Source organism: Rhinolophus sinicus, chromosome 5, assembly GCF_057876585.1.
Source record: "Rhinolophus sinicus isolate RSI-liver-muscle chromosome 5, RSI-T2T, whole genome shotgun sequence".
Classification (NCBI taxonomy): Eukaryota; Metazoa; Chordata; class Mammalia; order Chiroptera; family Rhinolophidae; genus Rhinolophus; species Rhinolophus sinicus.
In genome coordinates, this window is record NC_142505.1 from 47645517 (window position 1) to 47668352 (window position 22836).

The 22836-nt window shown below is 35.8% G+C and overlaps 1 protein-coding gene across 24 annotated transcripts in view; it reads right to left on the reverse strand.

The window, feature by feature from the left end:
• The window catches only part of PBRM1 (polybromo 1), a 105401-nt gene that overhangs the window by 18840 nt on the left and 63725 nt on the right, over positions 1–22836 (reverse strand). For all 24 annotated transcript variants that reach the window (XM_074313083.2, XM_019724301.3, XM_074313082.2 and 21 more), the window contains 5 exons: positions 20168–20353; positions 19122–19279; positions 18224–18487; positions 8922–9067; positions 7658–7815 (listed from right to left, as the gene is read on the reverse strand). In XM_074313083.2, the coding sequence (XP_074169184.1) occupies positions 7658–7815; positions 8922–9067; positions 18224–18487; positions 19122–19279; positions 20168–20353 (912 nt within the window). The remainder of the gene's footprint in view (positions 1–7657; positions 7816–8921; positions 9068–18223; positions 18488–19121; positions 19280–20167; positions 20354–22836) is intronic.

Sequence of the window (22836 nt, forward strand, 5' to 3'; positions counted from 1 at the left end):
ATATGAGGTATAAATTTCTAGAAATACAAAAGCTGGGTCAAAGGGTATGTACACTTTAATTTTTATAGGTATTACCAAATTACCTTCCAGAGAGGTTGTGCTAACTCATAAACTCAACACAAAGTCGGTAAATGCTGTTTCCATATGCTCTCGTTAACTAGTAACAAACATCTGAATCTTTGACAATTTGGTAATTTTTTTTTTTTAAAGCAGCAGGTAGTTTTAATTATCATTTTTCTGAGGTTGAGCATATTTTCATTTAAGAATTACTGGTAATTTCTTTCTACTTTCTCTTATTCTTTGCCTGTTTTTCTGTTGAATGTTGATCTTTTCTAATTGTTTTATACCATGTTTCCCCGAAAATAAGACCTAGCCAGACCATCAGCTCTAATGCGTCTTGGAGCAAAAATTAATATAAGACCTGGTATATTATATTATATTATATTATACCTGGTCTTACGTTATATTAAAATAAGACTGGGTCTTATATTAATTTTTGCTCCAAAAGACGCATTATAGCTGATGGTCCGGCTAGGTCTTATTTTTGGGGAAACATGGTAGGAGCTCTTTACATATGAGGTAAATTTGATATTTGTCTATGATATATAATACAAGTATTTTCCCAATGTTGTCATTTGTCTTTGCTTCTGCCAGTTTTTGTTATGCAACATTTTCAACTTTTACATTGTTAAATTTATATCTTTTTATGTTTGGTTCTGGGTTTTAGGTCAAAGAGTATCAAAACTTCTTTACCATTATTTCTTTTGGTATCTTTGCTGCTTCATTTTATGTTCACTTAAACCTGTAATTCCTCTGGGAATTTATTCTGAAGTTGATGGGAAGGATCAATACGATTTTAATTTTTCCAAATGGCTATCCAGTTTCTAAATACCAGTTAGAGAACAATCCATCTTTCCCCACTTATCTGAGAAGCCACCTTTATCATACATTACATAATTATTGGGTCTACTGATAAACTTCCTATTATGTTCAAATAATGTTTACTCATATATCATACACATAATTTAAATTATGATAGTGTTATAATGTTTTAATATCTGGTAAGGATAACCCTCCCCATTCCTTCACTATGCTTTTCAGAATTTTCCTGATTTTTATTTTCTTTTTTTACATGATTTAAAAAATCAGTTTATTTAGTCCTAACTTTCTCACAAGAAAGTTTCCGTTGGTACACTTATTGGGATCATATTAATGATTAATTTAGGGAAAATAAACATCTCTATGATGTTGAGACTTAGTCAAGCACATATGCTTTTCAATTTGTTCAAGCAATCCACTTTAAATGAATTAAAAGTAACATTTAAAAACCTTCTTTATACAGATGTGGTAAGATGTGGTATAAATCTTGTTAAATTTATTCCAAGGTATTACATTTTTTGTTAGTATTGAAACTTTGAAGGCAACTGATTTGTTATTAGTTTTATACTCAACCAGCTTCCTTTTCTTATTGTGTGCATGGTTTCATAGTTGATTCTCTTGAATTTTCATCTCCTTCATTTCCTTATTTTATATTTCTGTTTCTTACTTCTAACTGCGCTGGCTAGCACATCCAGAACAATGTTAAATAAGAGTGGTAACAAGGACCTATTTTGTTCTTGGTCTTAATAGGAGTGTCATACTAACAGCAAAACATGTAAAACATGTTAAGAACAGGTCAGAAATGTTTTAAAAGTTTAAAATAGCTACTTATAGTTACTCTTACTGCCTTCGAGTTACATAGCACTTTACTTACATAATGCAAAGGCTTTTCAATTCAGAGAAGGAACAGTTACTATTTTCTGTATTTCACAGAAGGAAAAATAAAGATTTGGAAAGGGTGAAAATTCTGCTCACAGCTAAAGAGTAAAAATGACTGATGGCCCTGGAATGGATGTAGTGTTTCTGTGCCCTGACTTAGGGTTCCTACCAGGTTCTTAAAAGACAGAGAAAAGATACAAGTTTAGAAAGCATCATTTGGGCCGGCCCGGTGGCTCAGATGGTTAGAGCTCCGTGCTCCTAATGCCGAAGGCTGCCGGTTTGATTCCCACATGGGCCAGTGGGCTCTCAACCACAAGGTTGCCGGTTCGACTCCACGACTCCCACAAGAGATGGTGGGCTCCGCCCCCTGCAACTAGCAATGGCAACTGGATCTGGAGCTGAGCTGTGCCCTCCACAACTAAGACTGAAAGGACAACAACTTGAATCTGAACGGCATCCTCCACAACTAAGATTGAAAGGACAACAACTTGACTTGGAAAAAAGTCCTGGAAGTACACACTGTTCCCCAATAAAGTCCTGTTACCCTTCCCCAATAAAATCTTTAAAAAAAAAAGAAAGAAAGCATCATTTAATAAAGCATAAAAAATTTATAAAGAGGGGGTGGCCGGATTGCTCAGTTGGTTAGAGCGCGAGCTCTGAACAACAGGATTGACGGTTCGATTCCCACATGGGCCAGTGAGCTGCGCCCTCCACAACTAGATTGAAGACAACGAGCTGCCACTGAGCCTCCAGAGGGGCGGCCAGATGGCTTAGTTGGTTAGAGTGTGCGTTCTCAACAACAAGGTTGCCAGTTCAATTCCCACATGGGATGGTGGGCTGCGCCCCCTGCAACTAAAGATTGAAAACGGCGACTGGACTTGGAGTTGAGCTGTGCCTCCACAACTAGATTGAAGGACAACTTGGAGCTAATGGGCCCTCGAGAAACACACTGTTCCCCAATAAAATTTAAAAATAAAATGTTATGTGGAAAATATGTAGAAAAAGTAAAACAATTAGACTTATAAAAAAAAATTTATAAAGGCCTGCTGGATTTTGACTAGAACTGCAATGAATGTATAGATCAATTTGGAGAGAACTGACATTTTTATAATAATGAGTCTTTCAGCTATAATCACAATGGATCACTGCATTTTTTAGATTTTCTTTAATTTCTCTCAATAATTTTCTTACAGTTTATTTATTTTTGGGGTGTGTGTGTGTGTGCAGTCTTATACATCTTTTTAAAGATTTATTCCTAGGTATTTAATGTAAATGGCATATTTTTAAAATTTAATTTTCTAATTGCTCATTGATGGTAAACAGAAATATAGGTGATCTTGATATTTTCATTTATTAATTCTAATAGTTTATCTGAATGTCTCTTGGGTTTTCTATGTACTGAATAACATCTGTGCAAAAATTAATTCTTTTATTTTTCATTTATAATCTTTAAAAACCTTTTATTTTTCTTGCCTTACTAAGAATAGTTTTTCAGTTAATAGAGCATTAAAAAAATCTACTATGCAGAAAACAGAACCTGCAAATAAATTAGGAACTGGCATGTTTCGAGAGCCCAAATTCTTAAAAATTTTATCATCAAGATGCCTAAGGGTGGAGGCACTCTCTGGCAGATGTGGCCATGTTTCCCAAAAGCAACTTTTCTGTGTCCATTTGATTACCATTTAAGTTACTAAAGAGAACTCTTAATAGAACTGAACAAAGAGTATACATATAATATACAATTAAGAAAACAGGACAATTTCCTAAGTGAAATAGGCCCACCAGATTTTTATCACAGAATATGAAAAAAATTATACCTTCCCTAATTACTTTTAAAACTTGTTTCAGAGAAACAAAAACGAGATTTATATTCAGCAGTGTGTATAGTTAACACAACAAAATTATAAATCCTCTAAAGCTTAAATTTAAACACTTTCAATTATTATTCTCTATAGAAACTAACTTAAAAAAAAGATCTGCCTCCTTGCATTTAAAAGTCAATATAAAAATGTACCGAACTACTTTTTCTTCCTTGAAGGGTGGGTACCAAAATCCACAAACTGGGGAAAAATCCCATTTTGTAACCACTAGATAAATTTTCTTTTGGGGCTTAATCTCAAGATGAAGTAACCCTACATCTGTTCTATGCCGTTGTCCTGCCTAATATTATGACACCTCTTTTCACTCTCGAAAGTGTCCTACTTGGCTGTAAATCAACTGATAATCCAAACGCTAGTACAGGAATAGAAGTGAGAAGACCTAGGTTTTTAGTTCTGGCCTATTTTTGGAGAGTAACTTCACCTTTCTGAGAATATCAGCATTTTCCTACTGGGTCATGGTGAGAAATAAATGAGATCCTGGATATAAAACTAGTCTGTAAACTACAGAATGCAACACATTTTTATAGGGATCTGTAAAAAGTAAAAAATCTAGTTTATAAACTATAGCATGCAACTCATTCTAATAGGCATCTATAAAAACAAGTGATGGCAGTGAGAACTGTGGAGTAGGGAGACCCAAGGGCCATTCTTTCAAAGAAACGTTGAGAAAAGCTAGAAAAACTGTCAGAATCAACATTAGCAAAACTCTGGAAAACAGCCAAAGGTTTACAGCAACCAAGTGAATGCTTGATCAAGGAAAAAAGTGACTGAAATCCAGCAGGAGAGCTTTGTGGCATTTTAACTTACCCTTCCCACATCCCCCCCACTTTTTGGCTCAGTGGCAGTCTTGAAGATGGCAGTTTGTGTTCCTGGTGTGAGTTTCTGGTGCTGGAGGGAGCAGAGCAGTCCTTGTTCTCAAAGAATTGTTGTCTGTTTTGACCTGTTGGGTAGCTTCATGAAGAACTAACACAAGGTGCTTGCCTTCATTTCACCTGACTTGGAATTCTCTCTTTTTGGAATTCCAAAAGGCTGAAAAGTAGCTTGGGTACTTTTGCTGAAAACATTTAAAGGCAAATGACCCAGTTGCTGTCAGCTGGGGCAAAGGATATCAGTTGGGGCAAACACCAGACATGCTGAAAAGCCTAGGAGAAAAAGCTGGGGAGTGAGTTTTGAAAAACTTCCATATATTTCTGGGAATCTAGAAAGCCATGCACATGCCATGGTCAGGGTATATGCTCAGAAAGACCTGAGTAGGCCCTAAGCTCTCACCTTTGGCTGACTGTCAAGCCCTGTGGAAGCAGGAAGTGAAAGGAAAGGCAGAGTTGTAAATTTCCAGGCTGAGGGCTGAAGGTGTACTCCAATACAGACACAGCATCCAGTTGCAAAGACTGAGAATTTTTTATTTGTTTGATCCAAGCATTTAAGGAAATCTCTGTTAAGTCACTAGCTGACCACTAAGGTAGCAGAACAGAGACTTCAGTGAACATACATAACAAAGAACATGGTCTTTAAAAAATAGTTTTGAAAGTGACTAAACAAGCAACTACAACCCACAAAAAGCAGTGACAAGAAAGCCTGAGGAGGGGGTAGAATCTAATTTCCAGAATTATCACATTATAATACTGAAAATATCCAGTTTTCAACAAAAAATTAAGAGGCATGCAAAAAAACCAAAAAAGCAAAAACAAAAAAACCACAAAGTATAATCCATTCACAGGATAAAAAGAAATGAACAGATACTGTCCCCAAGGAAGCCCAGACATTGGACTTAATAGACAAAGACTTTAAATCAACTATCTTAGATGTGCTCAAAGAGCCAAAGGAAATCATGGATAAAGAAGTAAAGGGAACCAGAACGATGTCTCACCAAATAGAGAATAGTAATAAAGAGACAGAAATTGTAGACACTAAATAGACATTCTGGAGCTGAAAAGCACAATAACTGAAATGAAAAATTCATTAGAGGGGTTCAGTAGAAGATTTGAATAGGCAGAAGAATCCGTGAACTTGAAGACAGGAGGTCAACTGAAATTATCAGTCTGAATAATAGTAAAAAAAAAAAAAAAAGAAAAATGAACAGTGTCTAAAAGACCTGTGACACACCATTAAGCACACCAACACAGGCGTACTTTGATGAAAGACGTGAAAGAAAAAAAACTGTCAATGGACAATTCTATATCCAGTAATATACTTCAAAAATGAAGGGGGAATCAAGACATTTCCAGATAAACAAAAGATGAGGGAGTTTGTTGTTAGTATACTTGCTCTACAAGAAATGCTAAAGGGAGTCCTTCAGGCTAAAATGAAAGGATATTAGACAATAACTGAAGCCACACACAAAAATAAACACTACTAAAGATTACAACATAGGTAAATATATAAAAGCCAATATTATATTTTTGGTTTGTAACTTCTCCTTTTTCTCCTATATGATTTTAAAGACAAATGCATAAAGCAATAATCAGAAATCTATGTAAGTGGGCGCACAGAATATAAAGATGTGATTTCTCACAATAACACAAAGGGGGAGAGATGGAGCTGTACAGCAGTGTCTGTATGCTATTGAAGCTAAGTTAGTATTAATTCAAACTAGATTGTTATAAATTTAAGATGTAATCTCCAGGGTAACCGCTAATAACTGAAAAATAACAAATGATATGGTTGCGCTAACCAAAGACTTCAGTCTCACCTTTGTTATGCATCCTCTAAGTGTCCAGGCTGGGTTTACACTAGGAAGTAAGATTCTAGGGCACTGCTTTAGTCTGGATCACAAGTTAAAAGGAAGATATTCTACGTTGCAGAAACTCAAGAAATATTTAGTAACTTCATTAGTCTTTGCATTAGTCTTTGCTTTTTCCCAGGGTGGGAAGAAGAAAATGTGTTGAACTACTAGGCCATTCAGACATTTTTACCACATCCAATTCTGAAAAAAATTCACAGCACTAAAAACAATCTAAACATTGAAGAGATCAAAGTCTAAGTGTAAAATATTTTTTAATCTGCAAATTTTCTTTCAGTGAGAAGCATGGCGGCTGCTTCTTCTTTATAACCATGTGTAATCAATATAAAGCTTGTGACCAGCAACCTTTTGGAAAACCATTCCAAAAGATATAAAGAGTAGCTGGTGTAAGTAAGCTGCAGAATTAACTTACTAGAAGAAACACAGTAGATGAAAATGATGACAGTATATGATCAAATAACTAGATCTGAAGAGCAGAATGTCATTATAAACACTCAGTATGATGATGGAACAGAAACTAAAACATGTGTCCTTCACATTTCTGGAACGGGGACGATAACATTACTTAGGGTTGAGTCCAACAGAGACTATAAAAGTCTTTTAACTGCTCTCCCTGCTTCCTATCTTATTCTTACAACATATTCTCCAAACTGCAGCCACAATGATTCCTCTAATGCATGTGTCGGATCACAGAGCCTCTCCGCTCAGACCCCTTGCAGGATCTCCTATCCACTCCAAACTCAATCTCTGCACGGTCTACAAAACCTATCATGATTGAGTGCCTAGCCACCTCAGAAGGATGATTCCCTATCACATCTCCCTGCCCTGCTCCAGCCACCCAGCTTGCTTATTGTGTCTCAGACCTGCTGGGATACTCTGCCTTCAGGTCCTTGCATTTGGTGTTTACTGTACCTAAAAAGAATTAAGATCTCAGATACTCGAATAAGTTTCTTCTTACTTCTTTTAGGGCTCTATTCACTTGTCACCTATCAGAGACACTCTTGCTGACCACCATACCTAAAATGGGACTGCCTCTCAACATAAATCTCTATTCTCTTCCTCTGTTTATTCTCATTCATATCCCTAATTACTACCTGATGTTCTACAAATTTAATTTAATTTACTGACTCCCAACCTCTGCCCCATCATAAGTCTCTAAAAAAGCAGAAACTTTGGTTTGTTTATTGTTGTATACCGAGTACCTAAAACAATAACTAGCACAAAAGTATTCAATCGTTATAAAATGAATGTGATTAAATGAAATGGTTTAAGTACCTACCCAGAATACATGTCATGGGGCAGGTTTCTTCCAGATTACTCAGAAACACTTCTTTTTTGTAGAACATTTTTGTGGGCTCATGTTCTGTCTCTTCTGGGTGAATGAAGATGGGGCCATAAAAATATGCAGCTCCATCTCGGACCCATACCTTTTCAATTCTTGGTGGGGCGGGGGGGGAGAGAAATTCCATTAAAATAAAATTCTGATGAGTTGCATTTTTGAAGAATTAATGTAACAAAAATTCCATTAAACAAAATATTAATGATATATAGTGGAGTTTCATTGGCTGATTTGATAATTTCCTTGATATTTTCCCCCCCTTGAAGCACATGAAAAAGAGAAATGAACATTTGGCTATTCATCTGAAGGAAAACATATTTTAACATAATATGTACTATACACGTTACTTATTTATGATGTTTATTGTCTGTCTTCCCATTAGAACAAAGACCCATGGACTAAGGATATTTGTCTGTTTTATTCACTAATGTATCCTCATTACTTGGCAAATAGTAGGTGTGCAATACATGATTAGTGAATGATGAACAAATGTGATGAGAACTGAAGCTCAGAGAGGTAAATCATTTGCCTGAGGACACGAAACTAGCAGGGCTGGGACTTAAACCAAGATCTCTTGGAACTAACCACTGTTCTTAAGCACTGTCCTCTATTGCCCAGCCCTGTACCTGACTCCTTTACTGCTGTTTTACGCCATCCAATCATACTTTCATCCATTTATTTGCTCATCAAATATCTGAGCCCTTACTATGTTTTGTGCACTATGTTTGGAACAGGGGATACAAAGGTGAGCAAAAAGAATGGGTCCCTACTTTTAGGGCATTCATTGTCCAGAATAGAAACCTGACAATAACACAATGTGGTGTGTGCTCCAAGGATAAAGAAATACACGGTGATCTGAGTATGTATAACAGGAAGACCTAACTCAGTCTAGAGGGGACAGGAGAGGCTTCCTTAAGAAAGTGCTATTTCAAATTTAAGCTAAAGCAGTTCACCATATGAACTGGGCAGGGAGATTCCTAGGTTGAGAGTTCAGTAAATGGTAGAAGAAAAAAAAAGTTAACGGGAGGAATTTAAACAGGGAAGTATGGCTAGAGGCAAAAGCAGGGTAAGTGTGGTGTGAGAGAAAGCTGCAGAAGTTAACCTGGGGAGAGACTTTTGTCTTCATCCTAAACAGTGACAAATTTTTTTCTGGCTCCACATGTCTCAGATCCAAACTCATCCCTCCTAATTCAGTAACACTCACCTGCCCACACGAGGACGCACCAGGCCATGGGACTTGATGAAGACACAGTCGCCAACCTTCAGCCACATGTCATTGTAACGGAGTTGCTCAAAGTAGTGGCAACCTGGTTCACCATTCGACATTTCCACAGGGACATCTTCTTTCTCCTGTGGTAAAGGAAACTAGTTGAAGCTAGGCAGCTGACAATCAAAAGGTAGACAGAGAAGGTAAGAAAGGAAAACAGACTTTCCTTCATATTAACTTAAAAGAAAAAATAACCATAAATAAATGCTTTGATGAAGAAACTAAAAGATGCGGTTACTGAAATCAAACTAAGTCTTATCAAATATTTTATCTATTTAAAATTTCTAGTTAATTTTCATAAAATGTTACTTCCCTGCGCTTTTATCCTCCTCTCCCTTCTTCCTCTACTTCCATAGCCTTTAACAAAAAAACCACAACAAACAAACACACAAACAAAAAAACCACACTGGAAAGGAGTTATCAGCATTCAGAGCAGGCTTACTCATACATTATAAAGGAGCAAATTCTACAAAAACTTCCTCTTTACCACATTTACTAAGCTCTCAATTTCTTAACATTAACAAAAGATTTAAAAATTTTATCGTATTTATTCCAACATAGAAAGGAATAACATAACCTCTGTGACCTAAGTCACATACTCTACTTTTGAATCAATTACAGGGTCTGTCACTTACTGGCTGCTGTACATTGGGCAAATTACTTTACCTCTTCTGACTTAGTTTCCTCATTTGTAAAATAGTGTGCCTATCAGATGGGGTTGTTAAGGAAGCTTAAATGACACAATCCATGTTAAGTACATAAAACAATGCCTGATTCATGAAAAGTACTTAACAAACATTATTGTTGTTTTATAGTCTTGACAAGAAAAAGAAACTTCTGACTGATGGAAATAAGAAACATAATTTACTAGGAACCTAGCAGATAATGGACATACTGCTAGATGTTTTAAATTATCAACTCCAACACGTATAAAAGGAAACTCCAGAACCCCAAAATATTCTACTGCATCTCACTGTCTCTCTCAGAATATCTGAAACTTCAAACTTAAAAAAAAAAAATCTGTTTAGGGGTGGCCCGGTGGCTTAGGTGGTTGGATTGCTGTGTTCCTAACACAGAGGTCACCGGTTTGATTCCCACATGGGCCAGTGAGCTGCAACCTCTACAGCTAAAATTGTAAACAACAGCTAGACCTGCAGCTGGGCTGCTGTGAACAGCTGGAGGACGTGGTGAGCAGCTGAGAACAGCGTGAGCTAGCGTGAGCTGCCATGTGCTGCCATGAGCTGCCATGAGCTGCCGTGAGCGGCCGACCGACAGCCGGCGACCGACTGCCTCAGCCGGGGGGAGTGCAAGGCTCTTAATACCAGCATGGGCCAGGGAGCTGTGTCCTACACAACCAGACTGAGAAACAACGGCTTGAACTGGAGTGTGTGGGGGGAGGAAGGGGAGAAGGAAGAGGAGAAAAAAAATCTCTTTTAGAATGTCCAAATAATCTAATGTTTTGATCTTAATGACTTGAAATGTGATATTAAAATGGTCTTTGGGGGAAATTCTTAAGAATAAGAGGGGTTCCACATATATGCTATGTAAAACACACTTTAAGGAATGGAAGCTATAAAGTAACCCCTGAAATTAAGAGTAACTTTTTCTGGTTAATTAATCTATGACAAAGGAGGCAAGAATATAAAATGGGGGAATAGACCGTTTCTTCAATAAATGGTGTTGGAAAAATTGGACAGCTACATGCAAAAAAATGAAACCGGGCCACTTTCTTACACCATATACAAAAATAAACCGAAAATGGATTAAAAACTTAAGTATAAGACCTGAAACCATAAAACTCTTAGAAGAAAACATAGGCAGTAAACTCTTTGGTATTGCTCTTAGCAATATATTTCTTTTTGGATATATCTTCTTGGGTAATAAAAGCAAAATTAAACAAAACAAAAAGGCAACTTGCTGAATGGGAAAAGTTATTTGCAAGTGATATATCCAATAAGTGGTTAATATCCAAAATATTTAAAGAACTCATACAACTCAACATCAAAAAAACAAACATTCTCATTGAAAAATGGGCAGAGGACCTGAACAGATATTTCTCCAAAGAGGACATACACATGGCAAACGGACTTATAAAAAGACACTAATCATCAGAGAAATACAAATTAAAACCACAATGAGATATCACCTCACTCCTGTCAGAATGGCTATCATCAATAAATCAACAAACAACAAGTGCTGGAGAGGCTGTGGAGAAAAGGGAACTCTTATGCACTGTTGGTGGGATTGCAAATTGGTGTAGCGACTATGGAAAACAGTATGGAGGTTCCTCAAAAAATTAAAAATAGCAATTTCACTTCTGTGTATTTAGCTGAAAAAAAACAAAAACACTAATTTGAAAAGATACTGTACCCGTGTTCACTGTAGCATTATTTACAACAGCCAAGATATGGAAGCAATCTAAGTATCCATCAACAGATGAATAAAGAAGATGCGGTATGTACACACACACACACACACACACACACACACACACACACTGACACTCAGCCATAAAAAAAGAATGAAATATTGTCACTTGCAACATGGACAGACCTAGAGAGAATTATGCCAAGTGAAATAAACGAGGCAGAGAAAAACAAATACCATATGATTTCACTTATATGTGGAATCTGAAAAAACAAGAGCAAACCAAACCAAACAAACCAAAACAGAAACAGACTCACAGACACAGAGAATAAACTGATGGTTTCCAGAGGGGACGGGCAAAAAGGTGAAGGGGATTAAGAAGGACAAAGTTCCAGTTATAAAATAAGTCATAATATACAACACAGAAAGTAAAGCCAAATAGTATCATAATAACTTTGTACAGTGACAGATGGTCACTAGACTTACCATGGTGATCACTTTGTAAGTGTCGAATCACTATGTTGTACACTTGAAAATAATATAATACTGTATGTGAACTATAATTTTTCTTTTTAAATACCTTTTTCTTTTAGGAATGGGTTGTGTTCTAAAGTTATTCTTTAAAAAAGTTCCTGGAATGACTTGTTTTGGCCATGTAATATCAAAACAATGAGCAAAAAATGTACTCATGGATAAATAGGACACTGAGGACTTATGAATTCTAATAGAAACAACAAATCTAAGTTAATTTCTACATTGGCTTCCATTGATATTTCTTATTTTAAAATTAATGCCTCCATGATTCTCACAAATATTGGCAAAATGGAAGAAATATGAATATCATGTGTTAGGACACTAAAATGGATATTTTTTCCTAAGTCACTAAGAATTCATTATTTTCCAGTTTTTACATTAATAGTTTAAAAACGTTGTCTTTCTTTATTACAAAAAAACAAGTCTATTTGTTGGAAATAATTCAAACATTAGAGCATGTAAAACTTAAAAAACAAGTCTTCTGTGATCCAACCTGAGATAATTACCCAGTTTAGTATATAGTTTTTGCAGGTTTTCACATTCATATATACAAATATATTTTTTAAAAAATGATGGAAACACCCCATCCTGCAACCTGTTAATTTTTAACATCTTTTCCCCACATAACTTGGAAAATTTTTCAGTGTTTCTATAATAGACCTACTTTATTCCTTTCATTGGCTGCACAGCTTGCATTACATGTCTGCACGACTACTTAATTCCTACTCATGGGCATTTGGCTTCTGCCTCGGGTTTTTGCTTTTACAAACAACACTACTGTCACCGCTTGTAGAGAATCCTTTGGTGTACCTATTTGAGTCCTATGTGGGAGCACATTTCTTGTCATTGAACTACAATGTCAAAGGAAATGTCATCAGTGGGAGATGAGTGTACTGTCCCACACCAGGCTGCATGTACTATCAGTCTTTAGAACGCTTACCAATATGTTACGCATTTTTTAAACTATTAAATTAACACGTTTTCTTATGCCTTTTGGCTGCCTTCCTTCTATAAATGATCTATTGGGTTCTTTACCAATTTTTCTAGTGTTACACTTTTCCTAGACTTCAAAGAGCTCTTTGTACATTAGAAATAGTGGTCCTTAGACCTTTAGTAAACTAATTGATATTTTCAAATGCAAATTGATAAAAATGATAAAAATCATCATTTTTTTTCCCTCTTATGGCTAATGGGTTTTATACCACACATAGAAAGGACCCATTCCAAGCTTATAAATGAATAAAAGATTATAGGTAAATATAGTAATGTAATTATGCTAGAAACTACTATTCTGTTTCTTTTTAGCAACTAGTACCTTTTTTTATGTTTATAATAGGTTGGTGCAAAACTGCGGTTTAAAAGGTTAAAAATAATTGCAAAAACTGCAACTACTTTTGCCACAACCTAATATCTTACTTATTTTGAATATGAAGTGAGGGAGAGTACAGGTTTGTTTCTTCCCAAATAGTTACCAGTTTTTCCAGTATCATTTGATTCCACTCTCTCACACTGATTTAAAATCCTACCTTGATATTCTGTGACTTAATTTTGAAAAGCTTATTCCTTCCACTGGCTAGTCCTGAGGTAATATCTCAATTTTTTAAAATGCATTTTTTGTAAATGTAGTATCTGTCAGTGCAAAGCATTCTTTTCTTTCTTTTTTTGACAGAAATGCATGTTTTCATTGGTGACTCTGATTAATTGTTAAAGACATTGGTGGACAAAGTCCACACCTTATTCTGGGGCAAAAGAATAGTATAAGATTATTACTCCTATACCAAAAAGCATGGATTTTAGATCATCAAGGTAGGTGTGACTCCAGATCTTCAACCCTCTAATTCAGACATCTGTATAGTTTCCTAAATGTGAAATTGAAGCACCCCTCCACATTAACCATTTCTAGGATGTATCACCAATAGAGAAAGTGAAATATCTTTCCTCTCTCTCTAAGAATTCTTGCTTGAAATTTCCATTTGACATGGATGGTTCTGCCATTCAATCTGCCACCTTCAGTTTATAAGAAAACAATACAGCAAGAACCTTTAATTAATTAGCTAATCAATTAAACTTTTACTAAGTAGGCCCCAGGGTGAATATGCCAAGTATGGTTCTTGACCTCACAGAATATACTTCTGTGTGGAAAGAAAGACAAAACACATATTAGTAAACACTTAGTTTGTTAGTAAAGATAAAGATAAACAGAAATTTTCATATGGTGTAAATGTTACACAGAAAATTAAAAAGGGACTGAGAATGATAAAGTAGCCACTAGCTATATGTGGTCACTAACCATTTGAAATGTGGTTACTGTGACTGAAGAACTTAATTTTAAATTTTATTTAATCTTAATTAAACTTAATTTTTAAAAATGCTTTTTTCAAGTTTTCAATTAGTTAGTTTTAGGTGTACAACATAGTATTTATATAACTTGATTAGACATTTATATAACTTATGAGATGACTGCCCCAATAAATCTAGTACCCATCTGACACTATACATAATCACAATATTGACTATATTCCTTAGGCTATACTTTACATCCCCATGCCTATTTTGTAACTACCAATTTGTACTTCTTAATCCCTTCCCCTTTTTCACCTAGTCCCCAACCCCCTCCAATCCAGCAACCCTCAAAATGTTCTGTGAGTTTGTTGTTTATTTATTTTTGTCCCCTTGAAGTAGAGTTTGGGTTTCTCCACATAAATACCTAGAAGTGGGATTATTGAGTCTTTGTCTCTTGCTGTAGTCTTTGTTTTAAAGTCTATTTTGTCTGGTATAAGTATTGCTATGCCAGCTTTTTGTTTGTTTCCATTTTCATGAAATACCTTTTCCCATCCCTTTACTTTCAGTCTGTCTTTTGATCTGAAGTGAGTCTCCTGTAGGCAGCATATGTATGGGTCTTGTGTTCTTGTCCATTCAGCCACCCTATATCTTTTGAGGAGCATTTAATCAGTTTACATTTTAAGTACTGGATAAATATGTAGTTACTGTTATTATTACTTTAAAAAAAAATTTTTTATTGGGGAATACTGGGGAACAGTGTGTTTTTCCAGGACCCATCAACTCCACATCAAGTCGTTTTCAATCTAGTTGTGGGGGTGCAACTCAGCTCCAAGTCATGTCATTGTTTTCAATCTAGTTGTGGGGGTGCAACTCACTGGCCCATGTGGGAATCAAACGGTGACCGTGGTGTTATGAGCACCACGCTGTAAATACTGAGCCAACCAGCCATGCCGTTATTGTTATTTTATTAATCATGCTTTTGATTTTTCCCCTTCTTCTTAAAGAAGTCCCTTAAACATTTCTTGTAATACTGGCTTGGTGGTGATGAACTCCTTTAGCTTTTTATTATGTGGGAAGCTCTTTAACTGTTTTTCCATTCTAAATGATAGCTTTGCTGGATAGAGTAATCTTGGTTGTTAGACCTTGCTTTTCATCACTTGGAGTATTTCCTGCCAAACTCTTCTGGCCTGCAAAGTTTCTGTTGAGAAATTAGCTGACAATCGTATGGGAGCTCCCTTATAGGTAACTAATTGCTCTTGCTGCTTTTAAGCGTCTTTGTCTTTAATCTTTGACATTTTAATTATGATGTGTCTTGGTGTGGACATCTTTGGGTTCATCTTGTTTGGGACTCTGCATTTCTTGGGCTTGTGTGTCTATTTCCTTCACCAGGTTGGGGAAGTTTTCTGTCATTATTTCTTCAAATAGGTTTCAGCTGCTTGCTTTCTCTCTTCTTCTGGTACCCATGAGGACTGGCCATGATTACAGTGCAGCAGCTATGCAGGGTCTGATTTACTTTATTGGGAGTCTGGTGCCTGCCCAATCATTTGAGTGTTTGTGCTTGGAGGCGGCTGGGTGGTGCTTAGTCTGAAGCCAGCCACCAAGCATGCTGGCCCCAGGATCTCCTGGAAGAGGCTCCACTGCAGGCCAATTTCAGCCGCAGTCCATGCCCTGCTCTGGGTCATCTGTAATGAGCCACAAAGCAATCCCCTGGTGGACGCCATCTGCTCTGGCCTTGGAAATGCCTGGGAGAGGCTAAGCTGTGACCCAAGGCTGGCTGCCACTAGTGCCCAGCTTGAGGCTGCTTAGCAAGAAGTACAAGGTACACCAAGGCCAGATGCTGCTGGTTTGTGAACCTTTGAGAGATTTTAGGAAAGTCCGCAGCATGAGTCCAAACAGGCCGTTTGTATGGAAGAGCCACTGGAAGTGGCTTGGGTGGGTCTCAAAGTTGGGTAGGGCGGGATTTCAGCAAATCACCAGGGCGGGATAATGGTGTTAGCCAGGTTGATGGACACTCAGATATGGTGCCCCACTGCTTATGTACAGTGGAAGGGGGGCTCAACAAAGAAACAATGGCTTCTGCCAGCACTTCTGTCTGGGAGAAAGATGCCCCTCCAGCCCTCACCCTGCAGCCAGACAATTTGTTTCCTCCTTGTATGTCCTTGGCGCCTTTTGAGCTGCTGCTCTAGCGCTGGAGTTTAGAGAGAATGGGTCCGTCAGTAAGTCTGTGCACAGGCCCTTTAAAAGAAACACCTGGGTCTCCAGCTGCCCTGTCTCATTCAGCCACAATCTCCGATGCTTTTCACAGCCAGAAGTTGTGGGGACTTCTTTTCCCAGCACAGGAACCCTACACTGAGGAGCCTGGTGTGGGCTGTGACTCTTTGCTCCTCTTGGGAACCTCCACAGCTGAGATATCCCTCCTGATCTTTAACTGCCACACATGAGTGTGGGACCAGTCCATTCCGTGTCTCTGCCCCTCCTACTAGTCTTGAGGTGGCTTCTTGTGTATATCCTTAGTTATCGAATTTCTGCTCAGCTACACTGTAGGCCGTTCTCAATGGTGGCTGCTTTGTAGTTTAGTTCTAATTTTGATGTGATTGTGAGAGGATGCAAGCACAGTGTTTACTTACTCTGCCATTTCGAAAACATTCTTGATTATTCTTTTTCTCTTCTTTTGCTGGTGACTCTCACATACTTATTCTTTCATAAGAATGCTAGAATAATTTTGTCAAATTCCAAATACAATTTATTCAAGTCTTGTTATGTCCTTGACTTGACTGTTTTGCTTCCCACAGGTTCCATATACCCTTTTAAGGTCATTTCTTAATCTATTTTGCTATTAATGTGAATTAGGTATTTTCTTCCATATAATTTTTCTAATAGCTACTAAAGTATATTCAATGTTTTCATTTTTACCTTCAAAAGTCTTATGAATTATTGTTATGTTTATATAAGAAAGCTACTGTATATTGATTTTGAAATTTCTACTTGTTGAATTCTGTTTTAAAAACTTTTCAGTTAATTTCTCCCCCATTATCTGCAAAACAAATCTTGCCTCTTTATTGTCAATATTTTTATTACTTTTAATTGTCTAACTGCATTGGCTATGTTTAGAAAACTATAGATAATGTTATAGCAAGCACCTCTGTCATGTGCATGACTTGGAAGGGAATTTATTTTATGGCTTTAGCACAAAAATAATTTTTAAAAAATCATTTTGAGGAAATTAACTTTTAAAAATTTAAGAACATTAAGACAGTGTACTTTATCAAATAATTTCTCCTTTAATCTATTAATCTAATGAAATATATTAATGAGTTTTCCTAATTTTGAACAATCCTTGCATTCTTAGAATAAACTACTTGGTCATGTTCTTTAATAGTTAACTTGATTTCACGCATAAAAATACTTTTCTCCCCAAGTATTTTTTGCATCAATATTTATGAGACTGAACTATAGTACTTGCTCTTATTTTGTCTAGCTTTGGAATCAAGATTATTCCAGCTCTATAAAACAAATTGGGAAGTTTCTCTGTTCTCCATGCAATGAAATAATTTAAAAAGCATTATAATTACAGGTCCCTTAAAGGGTTAAAATAATCCACCCATGGAATTACCAGACCTGAGTACTCTTCAGGGTTAGCTCTTTGACATTTAAAAAAATTTTTTCATGTTGTCCACTTATATAGCTCTTCTTTATTCCACTTCAGTAATTTGTACTATCCTAGAAAATTATTCATTTTATTCAGGCTTTCAAATTTATTAACAGAAATGTATAAGCCTTTAAATTTCTTCCACATTTTGTATGTCTGAGCTTAATACCTTTCTTTTTTCTTTATTAGGATAGTTGGGAGTTTATCTCATTGGAATTGTCAAATAATTAGCATTTGGATTTACTTTTAAATTTTACTGTCTTTCCTTTATAGTTCTTTTTTTGTGTTTGGCTAAGGTTTTATGTTGTATTCTTTTCCTAATGCTGAATTTGAATACTTTATTAGTTTATCTTCTGGAATATATATTTTGTAATGTAAAATTCTTTTCTGTGTGGCTATTACCTACCTTTTCCAAGTTAAAACTGTCTTCAGTTCGACTGTCCTCCGAGTTGTCTGTGTTCTTCTCATCATCCCCTTTATCTGCATTTGCAAATACAGAGGCCACTCGGACCACAGGCAAGGGCACATCCCGAGGAACAAACCTAACTGAGCTGATGGGCATGGTCCACAGTTTAATTTTCTTAAAAGACTTGGTTTTGGCAGAATACCGTGATTCACAGACAAAAACATCCTCATCTCGAAAGTTTTCTGGGCATAATTTAAAGTATTCCTGGGGGATATAAGAATAAAATTAATCAGCTGAATTTTCTGAAAACCAATCAACCAAAAAACCAAAAATACACACCAACCAAGCAAACAAAAGTTAAACTGTTAGGGCTTTCTGACAGTTAACTACAAATGGTAAATGGCTAGAGATCTAGTAGTATTTTCTTGCTTCAGAATGATTTTATTAAATACATACTCTTTAACTTATATAGTCTAACAATTGTCCCTTTGAAAACATATTAGTATTTCATACAGCTATAATGTTGCTTAAAGCTGTGGGCAGGGCTTATGTGCCTGTATCAGATGCATAAGAAGTACACATTACCTAAAAACCACACTAACAATTTATAATGATCTTTCAGAAAATGTAATCCTTAAAAATTAGTCTGGTAACATAAAAATATTTAAGCTGACTGCATACAGCTACATGGTGTAGGCAGCAAATGGTCTTTCAGCTTTATATTCAGGTTAATTGCTTCCTAAATCTTTACATACAGCCATACAGACACAGCTTATTTTTTTTCTTTTTTCCCCAAACAGTTTAAAACAGAGCTTGTCATTTTGTAAATATAAATTTTTTAATGTAAACTTTATTCCTATGGAATCATTTATAATTTGGGGACTAATGTGTTTCTTACCTTGACAAACATGACCACACATTTTCCTAGAATTTTACTAACAGGAACCTTATTGTAATAATCACTCTTAAAAACTTCTTTTTCTAGAAATTTTCGTGTAGCCAGATGGAATGTTTCATTTGGTCGGTAAAACCAACAGCCATATAACCATTTTTCACCTCAAAAACAAAAAGAGAGTATTACATTGAACAGAAATCACATATTATTTGCAAAATAAGAAAATATTACATCCATTCTGCGATGGCCTGAACCTACCAATGTGCTTTTTAGGCCACGGTTCCTTATTATCTTAAAAGAAATAATACTTTAAAATAATGAAGTGAAATAAGGCCTAAAAAAAAAAAATGCTACTTACCCCCTTATATTAAAAGATACACAATATATAGAATGAGGAAGGTGATGAGACCTACTCTGCTCTGCTGGGTCAGGACACACCTAAAGCTATGCACATTAATAAAGACATAAATATATTTAAGGACATTTTTAGAACTCAGGTGATGAAGAAACACAAAAGTAAGTCACATGATGAATAACCGAAAAAATTGGATTGCCTGAATCATATTTCTGCCTGTTTTTGCCTTCATTAACTCCTATTCATTTTCCATGTCTCAAGTTAAAGGCAATTGTTCTAGGAAGCCTTTTTGAAGTCAAATTCTAAGCCAAGGCACATGTCTCTCTATAATTTTTTATTTGTGACTTTTGTTGGAGTGATTTTTGCCAGGGGCAAAACATGAGCCTTTGTTTTTCTGAATCTCTGCCATCCTACAGACTTTGGCTCATGTGTGTTTTTAATAAGTATAGTTGAATGAATAAATCTCAATTAGACTTCAAGAAGTTACATTTGTTTTGATTCAACTGTACCACTGCTCCAAAGTGCTAGATCCTGCATTTTTAATATAGTGGATGCTTACTTATATTTACTTATACTTTATAGAACTATTGTTAGAAGATATAAAAATGTCTGAGTTACATTTTTCTTTCCTGAGAACCAAGGAGTGAAATCGTCACATCTCTCCAATCTTCCCTTTGATTTAAAATGAACTTACCAGCAGAATCTTCCCACAATCTTTCAATACAGACTATATGTGGTTGTAGGTTGGCCTCCGCAGGCTCTACATAGACGTAATCTCCAACATGATACATGCTATTCTTAAAACTGCAGTCCTGGCTATACGTGCGATGTAAGCCCGAGAGGCCTGCAGAACCCGAGGAATCTTCACTTTTTTCAGCCTCTTAGGTAAAAAAGACAAAAAGGTTCTCATTAAAGGGATGTTGGGATCTGATATAGGATTCAAACAACATACTAATATATTTAATTCTTTTCTAGATATTCAAAGGCAGGATTAAGGACAAACACTATGATACCCATATTCCCAATAGCCTCTACTCAAAATTGGCTTCTTGAATTATATCCAACTGCCATTAATTTAAATAAATACATATATAAAGGATCTACAAAATAAAAATTGTTATAATAACATATGCTCAGTGTAGTCACTCTGGATGATATAGAAAGGTATAAAGAATAGGTCACTTGCAAATCATGTAATCCTAGAGATAATCTTGTATGTACTTCATCTCCATCTTAATGCCTCTGAAATTTTCTTCCCTAAAGGTTATTACATGGATATGACACAATGAATTCGTTGAATTGAAGAAATACGGATTATGTACATTATATAACATACAATCAACTATGTATGAACACATTTAATGTATCATGAGCATTTCCTGAGATTAAATGTTTTCCAACGATACTTTTATTTTTTTGTTAAGTAAGACTTTTAAATGGCTCTAGTACAAGCCATCATTTGCAAATACCAGTTTTTTGTTTTCTTGGGGTTTTGCTTTTTTTTTGAGAATTAAGCTCTGCCCACATCTTTGATAACTTCCTTAGGATAATTTTCCATAAATGGAACAGCTGGAAGTAAGCATTTTAAATGTTTTCTTAAATGCATATCCAAAGTGACTCCTAAAAGTCTATACCAATGTAAGTCCCTCATTATTTGGCCACAAGGAGTCAGTTTCTCCATTCCTTCTCTAACACTGGTATACTAGACCATTATATTTTTTGTTAAAGCTTTGCCAATTTTGATGGAACGTTACCTAGTAGTTGATTAATCAAATGAATCCCCATGACATGAGTAGCAGATTCACAAAGTTCTTGAGAATTTTATGCCAGCAGCAACACTGTTGGCTGGGCTTAGGGAATAGAGAGTACAAAATGAAAGAAGGCTGTTAAACCCCCAAAATTCTAGAGACAGGAAAACAGGCTGATTAAACAACTCAGCTGCAAACACAAGCTACCTTTCATGAAAAAGGATGATTCAGAGGGCAAAGTACTGAGTGAGCCACAAAGGCTATTTCTAGGCCCTGAAATCTAATGAAGATTGCCCGGCTGGATTGTAATTGCTGGGGATCAATTATTGTTTTTTTTCTTCCATTTCTCCCTTTCAATGGGAATGTCTCTGTTATCCTATAGTCCCATCCCTATACTGTAGGAGCAGAAAACTTGTCTTTTAGTTTCACAGGTTCACAAATGGAGAGCAACTGTGTCCTAGGACTGCTCACACTCAGAGCACATGTACCGAATTTAGATGGTTTAAATAATGAGATTTGGGATTTTTGAGCAGATATTTAGATAAGATTTTGGTACCTGGTATAGGAATGTTACTGTAACAAATATCTATTGACTTTGGAATCAGGTAGTAAGCAGAGATTAAAAGAATTGTGAGGATGATGACAGAAAATTTGCCTTAGGTTGCCTTGAATAGACTGTAGGTAGAGAAATAGACAACTTGGCAGTTGAAGGCTCAGAAGGAAATGAGAGAAAATGTTACTGGAAAGTGGAAGAAAGGGGATCCTTGTTATATGTATATATAGTGGCAAAAAACGTAACAAAACTATATCCTGCAGTTATTTGGATTCTAGCCCTCCAGAGCTGATCTTTTAGTTATCTTTTTCTTTATTTCCATTTGTTGTTTTTCTGTTCGAGAGATTTCTCTAACTTCATCTTCTATTCATTCTCTAAATGTTTCCTTTTTGTTATCATTAAAATTTTTTAATTCAAGAAATTTGACCTATAATGTGTAAATTTAAGGTGCACAAAGTGTTACTTTGATACATTTATACATTGTTGCTATTGCAGCAATATTTGTAACATTACATAATTATAGTACAATGTTCTTGTCTGTATACATTATACTGTGCATTAAATCTCTATGACTTATTTACTACTTGTTGCAAGTCTGTATCGTTAAACAACATCGTTAAACAACATCAATTTTACGTAGATGCCCCATTGCTGTCATTTTTTAACAGCTTTATTGAAATATAACTCACACATCATATAATTAACCTATTAAAGTATACAATTCAATGATTATGGTATATTACATATTTATTTTTTAAATTGTGGTAAAATATGTCACATACAATTTGCCATTTTTGGACCATCTTTAAGTGTATAATTCAATGGCATTAATTACATTCACAATGTTGTCCAACTATAACCACCATCTATTGCCAAAACTTTTTCTCTATTCCAAACAGAAACTCTAACCATTAAGTAATAACTCCTTATTTCTCCTCCCCCCAACCCTAGTAACCTCTAATTTTTCTGTCTCTATAAATTTGCCATTCTAGGTACTTGTTGTAAGTGGAATCATACAGTATTTGTCCTTTTATGTCTGACTTATTTTAGTTAGCATGTTTT